The 10,185-nt window shown below is 45.5% G+C and overlaps 2 protein-coding genes across 5 annotated transcripts in view; one reads left to right on the top strand and one right to left on the bottom strand.

Annotated features, from left to right (window-relative positions):
- The window catches only part of PLLP (plasmolipin), a 4,497-nt gene extending 2,825 nt beyond the window's left edge, over window positions 1-1,672 (top strand). The window contains exons 2-3 of the mRNA XM_009319990.1: window positions 819-992; window positions 1,421-1,672. Of these exons, the coding sequence (XP_009318265.1) occupies window positions 819-992; window positions 1,421-1,672 (426 nt within the window). The remainder of the gene's footprint in view (window positions 1-818; window positions 993-1,420) is intronic.
- A 4,056-nt stretch (window positions 1,673-5,728) lies between these two features.
- The window catches only part of ARL2BP (ADP-ribosylation factor-like 2 binding protein), a 7,583-nt gene continuing 3,126 nt past the window's right edge, over window positions 5,729-10,185 (bottom strand). The window contains exons 3-7 of one of the 4 annotated variants that reach the window (XM_009319802.1): window positions 9,137-9,243; window positions 8,617-8,702; window positions 7,272-7,368; window positions 6,244-6,323; window positions 6,036-6,115 (exon numbers count right to left, since the gene is read on the bottom strand). In XM_009319802.1, the coding sequence (XP_009318077.1) occupies window positions 6,252-6,323; window positions 7,272-7,368; window positions 8,617-8,702; window positions 9,137-9,243 (362 nt within the window). In that variant the 3' untranslated portion in view covers window positions 6,036-6,115; window positions 6,244-6,251. Of the gene's footprint in view, window positions 6,116-6,242; window positions 6,324-7,271; window positions 7,369-8,616; window positions 8,703-9,136; window positions 9,244-10,185 lie in introns of those variants that run through there. The other 3 variants (XM_009319817.1, XM_009319794.1, XM_009319808.1) reach the window with 3 other exon arrangements.

A 10,185-nucleotide genomic window follows, 5' to 3' on the forward strand; every position in this document is an offset into this window, starting at 1 on the left:
CCCTGGCTGCATTGCTGCGGGTGAAGCGGGGCAGCATCTCCTCCAGAATCCAAAGATCAGAGGTGGACACAGCACAGGGAAGGGAAAAGAAAAAGAATATATGAAATGCCACCCTGGGCTGGGCTTTTCCATCCCTGCCTGCCAGGCAGCCAAGGGCAGAGACCTGCTCCCTGCAGCCACCTCTGCCCTGCGGGCTCTGCCGGGGGCTGCAGGGAGGGAAGACAACGGCTCTGCCCCCAGCTCTCCTTATTTCTCCTTGAGCAGACCCAGAAACAGACTCACCTGCCTGTTTTCTTGTGGATCACTCTGCAGGCACATGATGCTGCAATTGTTATGTAGTTAAACCTGCTTAACGGTGAAAGGCGAGCCCTAGAAGCTGTACGTACAGGAGGTATAAACCAGACCAGAGCAGACCTAACCAAACAGTGGAGAGAAGCTGAGCAGCTTGCTTTTTCCCTTTTTTTTTAAAATGATGCTGCACTTGGAGGAGGTTAAGGCTGAGCTGGGGCCCCAGGAGCCCCCCACGTCCAGCTGTCATCCAGCCCATGAGACGTCCCTAACACTGAGCCAGCACCTGCAGAGCCTGGCCCCGGGCATGGGGGCTTCTTGGCTGAGAAAGGACCTTTGGCAGTGAGGATGCCCAGGTTTTACCCGTCCTGCTGTGCAGGACATCCCTGCACCGGTTCCTGGGGCAGCAGTAGAGGGGATGAGCCCACCCCCGAGCAGCGAGGGTCTGGTGAGCCCGGGTTCCTGGATGATGCTCTGCTTTCCACCTGCAGGAACCACCTCCTGAACACGGTCTCCATTTCACCCCGCAGGTGCTCGGCTTACTGGTGTGGGCTCTCATCGCCGACACAACGTACCACCTCCACGCAGCATACGGCTGGGTGATGTTTGTGTCCATCTTCTTCTGGATAGTAACAGTCCTTTTCTTCGTGACTTACCTCCTGCAGCTTCAGCTGAAGTTCTACGTGATCCCCTGGCCCCTCGTGGTACGTACCCGAGAGAGAGCGAGGGGAGGTCCCAAGTGGGAAACATCCTGGGGAGATGCTCTGAGAGGACCGGGGCTTTAGGCTTTCCTGGGTTGATGGAACAAAGTCCCCCGCGCTTTGCACAATGACGTTTCATTCTGCCCCTCAATTGCTTAGGAAATTTTCAAAACAGGGAGCCCTGTATCAATCCAGAAAGTTACAGCCACCGCATCACTGCTGCAGTCACGGTGTCAACCAGAAACCGCTCGGCGCAACCTGGGGCGCATTTAATGAGATGTTAACCTGAGGCTTGCTCGCGGCGCGAGGGGCTGGGCCCTTTTCCTCTGGTTCTCCTGGGGAAGAGGGAGGAACGTGAAACTGAGCCTTTTGCTCATCCCAGCGCACGAGTCTGAGCCCAGACCTCACGACCTGCTCTTTGCCTTCCCCAGCTGATGATCTTCAACGCTGTGGCAACCGTCCTGTACATCACCGCCTTCGTAACGTGCGCGGCTGCCGTCCAGCCTACCTCGTGGCGGCAGTGGGATTACAACCGGAGAGCCGCGGCCTGGGGTGTGCTCCTCTTCCAGTTCTTCGCCTGCCTTGCGATGATCGCCTACGGGGCGAGCACCTTCTTCAGCTTCCGCGCCTGGAAAGGACTCGGCAGCAACGCGGCCACCAGCCAAGTGACTGACCATGCGTAAGGAGCAGACAGCAAAGCCCAGCCCTGGGCCACCCTGGGCCAGCTCATGCCGGGCTTGGTGGCTCGGAGCCTCGCGTGCCACCAGGTCTCGTTCTTGGACCAGCCTGTACTGGCAGGGACGGCTGGTACCAGGTCACGTGGACGCTGCTCTGTGGTCTCTGATGATGCTTCCAGCTGATGTGCCCACAGCACAAACCCACTGGCGCTGTCACCCACAGCCTCGCCGGGAGGACATGGACTCACTGGAGGCTGAAGCTCCCGCTCGTCCTCGGGGTTCATCCAGATCCTCGCTGGAGCAGCTCGGCCGAGGGGGCTCAGCCAATTCAGCACGCTCCAATACTAAAATTCACTAAACCAAGCCCAGGCTCCTGTCTCTGGTCTCTCACAGCTACAGTGTAAGTAATTGTAATTAACGCGACCCATAATCGGTGGCAGAGCTGGAAGATGAAGGCTAAGCAAAGGAAGCAGTCTAAACTGTTCTTGTATCGATTCCTAACAATTTGAAGCACAAATTTTATGCTTTAAATAAAAATCTTCTTAAATCCAGCAGTGGAGTCTGTCAAGAAAAAAAGTTTGTCTTGCCAGAAGGCGCACATACAGCACGGCATGGCGTGGAGAGCAGGGATGACTCCCCGCTGCACGTGGGCATCGCAGCCTGGCCCCAAGGCGGGAGGTGCCAAGTCCCACAGGGTTCGCCTTGCTTTGCGTTACGTACGCACGCGCATACGGGCACAGACGCACAGAGCGTGCATCCAATACGGCAAGAACACGGAAGAGGTGCCAAGGCTTCGCTGCGCTCCCTCCTGCAGACTCGGCACCACACACGCCACGGAGCTAACAGGACCACCTATTAACCGGCAAGTCGATTTCGCACGGTAGCTACAGGTGGCCTTCAAAAATTAAAACTAAGTCTGCAAACGCTCTGGGAACACAGCAGGGTCAGCGCCTCAGGAGCACACAGAACCACGCTGCTCCCCCACGCTGCAGACGACAAATTCAGCTTTTCATTCTTGGGGACACAGCTTGGCGTTTGTCAGAACTAGAAGCGATGCTCTGCCTGACACAACAACTTTTCCTTTCACACCCTCCTTGTACAAGCTAATAAAAATAGATGAAACGGGTTCAATTTATGTCCAGGTATTTCTACACAGGAAAGCCGGTGCACAGTGACTACGCTGCAAAATTTACCGCATGCTCTGCATGGGAAAAGTTTTAACAACTTGTCTACAGAGGCTCGGGAAATTTAACTGCATTAATGGAAGGTGTGAATTGAAAAGGACTGGACAAACTGCGGTAGCCCCTGGCAGACCGGCCTTTATTTGGTTTTCAGTGAGCTAAATGAAGGGTCAAGTTTCCACAACTATGACTGTATGTATAAAAATCAGTGAGAAAATTAGCCTCTTTGTGCATTGTTATGACAATGTTAAAACTCTTAAAATGCAACGTCAGACTTGCAGACAGATAGTCCATTACATAGAGAAATTTAATCTCTTTAAAATGCCCCTCTGCCTGATGGAAAATGCATCGAACCAGGGACGAGAGACAGGAGTGTCGCAGAGGGACGAGTTATTCTGGGAGCAGCAGAAGGGAGCGGCACAGGGGCAGAAAGGTATTGCAGGAAACACCGAGATACAGTTCCCCATCAAAGTAAGAATTCCTCCCCAGCCGTGCCTTCTAGCCTCTGAAATTACGAGAGACCTTGCTTAAAATACAACAGAACTCCCTTCAGAAAAGAACTGCCTGAGGTATTCACTTATACTGCCGTTAGTTTAAGTAATTAATGGAAACAACTGTAATAGGGGAAGAATGAAAACTTTTTTCAGTTAAAAAAAAAAAAGACAGCGATATTTTTAGTTTTAGCTGCAAATAATTGTCTTAGCTCAACAATTAAAATATGTCAACAGGATTCTTTTAAAATTTGATAAAATCTGTTCCTGACATTAAAGAGTCAACGTTATACGAACAGATGAGAAGTTAAATGACGAACTCCAGTCCATACACTGTCAGTAGAAAAACAACTAGATTTTAAAGTCTTAAACTTCTCTGACGTTAACCTCAGGATTCTCATGGCAGGGGAGCTGCACCGAGTTTGTATTAAAAACACAACCCCCTGTTTTCATAATTTTTTTTCTGGGAAGAAACATCTCGGAGCATCATCCCTGCTCGCTAACTAACTGCCCGTGCGTGCCTGAGCACCGACTTCCGTGCTCCCGGGAAAAGCTGCTTTTTACGGCACAGCTGGTAGGTAGACCTGTAAAAACCCGTGAATCCTGGCGGGACGACCCCAGCTGACGGAGCTTCACCGACACTGCTGCTGTCAGAAGGATCGGGAACATGCATTTCAAACCATGGTACCGCAACTTAGCATTTTTAGGGATGTGCTCACGTTGCCTTAGCAGGTTACTGTTGCTGAAAAGAGAATCAAAATGAGCTCGTGTGGTGTTCACCGGAACAGAAAGCCTACAAAACTGCTTTTGATCAAAACACACCCAGAAGGATTTCTACTCCCGTTTAAAAACAAAACAAAAAAACCCCCAGACATTTCTTGTAATTTTTAGTTTTGCTTCAGCTTCTGGCTTTTATCATTCAAATCTGACAAGCATATATTTATTGAAGGAGATTAAAAAAAATTCTGAAGGAATAGTTTGTTTGGTTTTTTTTAAAGGAAGTGTGTGTGCGTATCTGGGTGTGTGCACGCATGAGGGAGATTTCAACATACTAGAATCATTCCAGACAGAAAACTGCAGAGCCATAAGCACAATATACTAGGAAGTTAATACGATTAATTACTGCAGCACTCATAAATTTGGTACACGCAGAGTCAAAATACTAGGACGCTACACTTAGCATTGCTAGCCAGCCTTTAAAAAGCCATTATAGTCTGGCCACAAACACGTTTAATGCTATCGTGTTTTGTAGTGTAAGTATGGCTTATTGTTGCCTGCATGGCTAGGAGTCTTGGCTGGTATTCAAAAACTATTTCAGCTGAAGAACGAAGTCCTAGTGCTGTTGAAATCACTGTCAGACATCAATAGGAACAGGATTTCATCTCGTTCGTTCCTGTAAGACGTTTCTCGTCCACAAACAAAAGTCTGTAATGGCCCAGCCGTATTTCTCCTTTGTCTAGGCTAGGTTCTCATCAGGTGACAGCCACCGATCAACACCTTTCCGCTGTTGAAGGGCATCTCCCCTGCTGCATCAGCCTGGGGCGGGACAGAGCGGAGGGTTCTGCTCACCATCCTGTGTTTCTATCTACTCTTAGGCTTTTAAAGACATACTCGCATTGACTGAGCACGTCATTAAGCGGCAGATTAACGTGCCTGAGCAGTGTAAGAACAGAGGGTCCCTGTAGCTCCAAATGCATTTTAATTCCAACCGCCAACAGAGACGCGCCTGGGGTTTTGCGACAGGCTTATGGCTCCAGCTCCACCGGCAAGCCACTCATCTATTTTTCAATGGATGCTGAAAAATGCATTGCTGCACTAACATTGCTAACAGTTTAATAGCAAAACCACGCCTTTTAATCAGCATGCTATTTAGAGCAGTAAATGACACGGTGGTAAACATGTCGGTGCCCAACCTACCGTCAAGCTTATATTACTGGAACTAATGCAGCTGTGCCACTGCCGAAAAGAAAGTAAGAAATTGCATACATAGCCCAGATTTCAGTTTATCGTGGTTGTTTTTCCCAGTGTAGAATAGCAGGGGCCTGAACAAAAGGGAATCAGAGGTGATTAAGGGTGAGACTTATAAAAGCCAGAGAGCAGACAGATTTACACGCTAACGTATCAATTGTCAGAGCTGAGAGACAGTCTTACACTAGAACATCTACAAATCAAAACATATTCTTCCATTGGAAAGCTGTAGCACTTAAGATCCTATTAAAGTATTTAAAAAAAACCCCAAAACAACAAAACATTGACAGGGAGGAACTCAGAGGTTATGTATTCGCACCTGTCCTTAAACGAGCTGGAGGGACATACTCTTTTGATGCTGCCTTCTTGATTCTGAAAAGTTCTACCTTCTGGGGAGATGGTTAAGATGCCAACCCAAATAACACGCGCACAGGAGTGACTGTCGTCTCAGTGTGCTGGGCTTCTCAGCATGCACAACGGTTAGGCTGGTGTACAAATACTGTGTATTTATTAAAAACAATTACTCAGGTAGAGGTGAAATCGTTGTCTTCTGTGGTCACTGTTCACAAACAGATGTTTCTAGGATCAGGCCTCTGAAGGTATAGTCTGGAGGGTGAATGAGTTTTCATCATGTAAAAGCACCTTGATTCTCATGACTTTTAGCGTTTTCATGTCCAAATGAAAGCAGCAGCACTCATCTGGAGAAGGAAAGCAGTGCATAAACTGTTCTAGGAGGAGGATATTGATGATTTGTTTAATGAAGTCACCACTAACCCACTGCTTAAATCCAGACTTCGACCTTCTTTTTCCTAGAAACATGGAAGAAAAAGAAATCCTTGACTAAATGCCGTTTTGGAATAAACTTCAAAAAAATGAAACGGACAAGTCATATTCTGTTTGTTGTATCAATATAAATCAATATAAAAGTACATGTTACCCGAGCATCTATGATTGAATGTGAACCCAAACTTCAGGAAGAGATTGTGCAGGAATCCCCGGAGTAAGGTCGCTGTCGCTCTGCGAGCCGTACGAGCAGAGTCTTGCTTACCTCTGGTCAAGAACGGCCAGCCAGCAGGCTCACCCAGCGCTCAAGGAACTAGTGAAATCTAGCTTCTGTGGTTTGCCTCTCAGGTGTCCCCAAAAGTGCAAACCCCAGCTGAAACTAGTCCTGCTGCTGAGACACGGACTGTCTCTTTCTCCTCAACCTGCCCCCATTTTCATAAAATTTAAAGGGGTGGGGGAAGACAGCAGAGGACGTAATTCTGACAACAACTTTGACTCTTCTGCTCCTTTGTAAAGTGTGACTGGACAGACACTGGAGAGTGTTCACATGTATTTAATTTCCCTAGGAAAAATCTCATCCAAAAACCTTAATACTTTGTTTGTTTGCTTGTTTCTCCAGCCTGGACAGAGAGGAGGAGAAATAAAAATGGAATAATCTTAAAAAGCTAATTTTGGATTGGCTGAAAAAAAAAAAAGTATCACAGAATCACAGAATGGTCAAGGTGGGAAGGGACCTCTGGAGGTCACCTGGTTCAAACCCCCTGCTCAAGCAGGACCACCCAGAGCTGGCTGCCTGGGACCGTCTCAAGATGGCTTTTAAATATCTCCAAAGATGGAGACTCCTCACCCTCTCTGGGCAACTGTGCCAGTGCTCCGTCACCCGCACAGTAAAAAAGTGTTCCCTTCTGTTCAGTTGGAAATCAGCATTCAAAGATGCAGAATGCGTGTGTTTCAGGAGAACTGCTCCACATGCCAGCTTCACTCATGTTTTCCAGAAATTATTAAATGTACATTTTGAGTTTAAACAGCCACCCAGTGAAGTTGTTTTCCTTTTGACCCTGTACAGCCTTTGAATAAATGCTGCTACCTACTGTAGTAACGCTGCCTTTGGTACTCTCAGGCAGAGCTACACAAAACCAACAGCCATTATGCTAACGAAAATAAACAATGTAACATACTTACAGCTCTGTAATCCAAGAACATTTCTTTGAAAGCCAGAAAGTCAGTGAACGTGAGAAGCATATCAAATATATCACCTGCCATTTCATCTTTGTGCTGTCTGTAGAGACAAGGTGGGGAATTAGAAAACTGTGTGGTAAACAAGCTCTTATTTTAAAATGGTAAGAGGTCAAAAGGATACCAAGACAAGTAGAACAATATCAAAATTTAAACAAGAATGTTGTTATGAGTCTTTCGTAAAGCAAAACTTTAGCCAAATATTATCTTGTAGTATTCCCAATCCAAGTACATTAATATATTATATTTATGTAAGTCCAAGATGTAAGAGTATCACATCAATCCTTGAAAGCCAGACAAAGAAACTGACCTGTAAGTCAACAGAAGTAACACTCAACTAGCATTTATCTATTTATTTCTCTTGAGCACTGAAACAGCTAGACAGTCCCTTGGAAGGTGAGAAAGGTTGGGGAGAGACACAGAACAGCGCTCATACACGTCCCTTAAGAACGAGGGACTGTACTGACAATAGTTGGTAGAGGACTTTTGATGAAAACATTGTGGAAGAAAGACACTGTGCTCCCATATCGGCATATTTCAACGAGACTTTCTTAACAGTCGAGGGTTGGGTTGGGGTTTGGGGTTTTTTTAAATTATTTAATTCTTATCAGAAGGAGCTTTATCTTTAACAGTCTATCTTTTAAGCATGCCATGTGCATTCACTGTAACTTCCCAATGTTTTATTTAAAAAAATTAAATAAATTCAAATATTGTAAGATACTCAGTTCCCAATGAGACTTGATTTTCTTCAAGGGGAAAACCAACGATCTTTTGAAAGTGACCTCTTCATAAAGTTGGTTAAACTGAAGTGACCAAATGCAAAAGCTTAAGACAAATTAAACTTTTCTCTGAACGCTTTCCATAAAAATCACAATAAAGACATTATATCACATGACTGCTGAAAAGACTACCAGGCTATTTAAGTGTCCAACACAGAGCCTAAAGAGATAGATGAGACCCAACTTTTTAAGGGTCTGGCTTCCAAGTGACAATGATGGAGAAAACCCTTCAGTGTTCTCATTCCAATTTCTCTTCCTACCCCTTAAACCCCAATATATTTCAGCGTAAGAGTTCAGAAATTTAGAGTAGCACAACATGCTGAAGGCAAGAAAAGTGGTCAGTCATTGCATGCATGAATGCTTTTTTTTTTTTAAAATGAAAGAGGAACCTCTTCTCTTTAGAGAACCTCCCTCTAAAGGGAGAACTGTCAAACCTAAGTTTTAATCTAGACAAAGAGCTAACTGAGAAGCACATAACCTGTCCTCCAACCAAAAGCAAAGCAGAGACTTACTGCAATGACATTGTGAAAGCAGTCATATTAAAACCAGGAATCCGATCAAGCAATTTTTCTTCGATGTATTTCTCTACTAAAGAGATCTGAAAAAAACAAACAAACCACCCCAACAACATCACAACAAATTTCAGGAGCAGCTTTCAAAACAGCGCATCTTCCTTACACTGACACTTTGTATTATCCTCACGGGGCAAAGAGCTGCAGATTCCTTAGCTGGCCGGTGCTAGTTCAATTATTCACACCACCGCTGAGGCACTGAGCTGAACATTTTTGCTGGGACTACTGGTGAGAACAAAACATCTGTAGAAGTTTTCAGGTGAAACAAAGAGAAAGGAACCTAGAGCTCCAGAAAACATCTTTCTTGCTCACAGATCACGAACGAGACAGCAGGCAGTACAGCAGGCAGTACGTTGGCTCTGCTCCATGTGAACCCAGTATTTTATAAAGGGGGGAATACAGGACCCCTTCAAAAAGCCAAAAAAGCAATACATGCAAAAAATAGGAAAAAGTATCTTACATATTCATTAAAAATAGAAGTATAGATGAGCTTGTTTTCTTCTGAGTCATCAAACTCCTGGTAGTGCTTCTCCATAAAAGTCCTCTGTATTAACTGGAAATCATCATCTGGGCCACAACAAAAACGCATCATACAGTTATGAGTTTCGTCATTCTTTCTGTAACACAAAACCCACATTCACTAGTCCTCCGCTTCCCTGTTGTAACCACGGAGCCCTGCACACGTGCAGAGTCAGTCACACCAGTACCGCAGCTGCTGCTGAGCCACCATGTTTGACCCATCTGTGAGAAGACAGAGGCTGCTGGCGGAGCGCAGCACTACTTCAGTTGAGGGAGCCGAATCAACAGAGCAGCCGCACATCAGACTGCATTTGGACAGCAGCTGTGTATTCAGAATGGAGTGGGATGAACACGTCCACCTAGCAAGGTCCACAATTACTTCTTCTAAGTTTCATTTGCACTTAGTATTAGCAAAAAAGTCCTCCTGCTTTATGCTTTATTAGTAAGGTTATTTATTCTGAACCCCTTTTTGTTCAGGCTCTCAAGTCAGCGAAAGTGATAACCTCTTCCCTACAAGAATTCAAAATAATTTTTTCTTCCCTTGAGTTCAAAAATATTAGTGGAACTCCCAGATTTGTTTTCAACTGCTGAGGATTTTTTTTTTCCAGTTGTGGAAGAGAAAAAAAATGGAACCAAATTCAACAGAACAGGTATAAATATAAAATTTACTTATACACAGTGTCAATATACACCAGTCTCAGCTTTCTAACCCCTAACGTATTCAAAATCAGTTTAGTTAGCATTTCTCCAGATTCAACTACCTCACCAGGCAAACTGAGGCTGCAGAATCTACATCTCTCTGGGAAGGATGTGGTCAAAAATATTATATGCTGTTCTTATGAAGCAGCTGATGGCCGACTAGCATGAATTCTGTCTTGGCATCTTGTAAACTACTTCCTTGCACACACTGACTTCTCAGTTAAAGTTATGGTGCTGAGAATTTAGCACCTTTCATTGCCTAAGCTCACACGATGAGATTGGCGCCATTCA

The sequence above is a fragment of the Pygoscelis adeliae genome, unplaced genomic scaffold (genome assembly GCF_000699105.1).
Source record: "Pygoscelis adeliae isolate BGI_AS28 unplaced genomic scaffold, ASM69910v1 Scaffold390, whole genome shotgun sequence".
NCBI lineage: Eukaryota > Metazoa > Chordata > Aves > Sphenisciformes > Spheniscidae > Pygoscelis > Pygoscelis adeliae.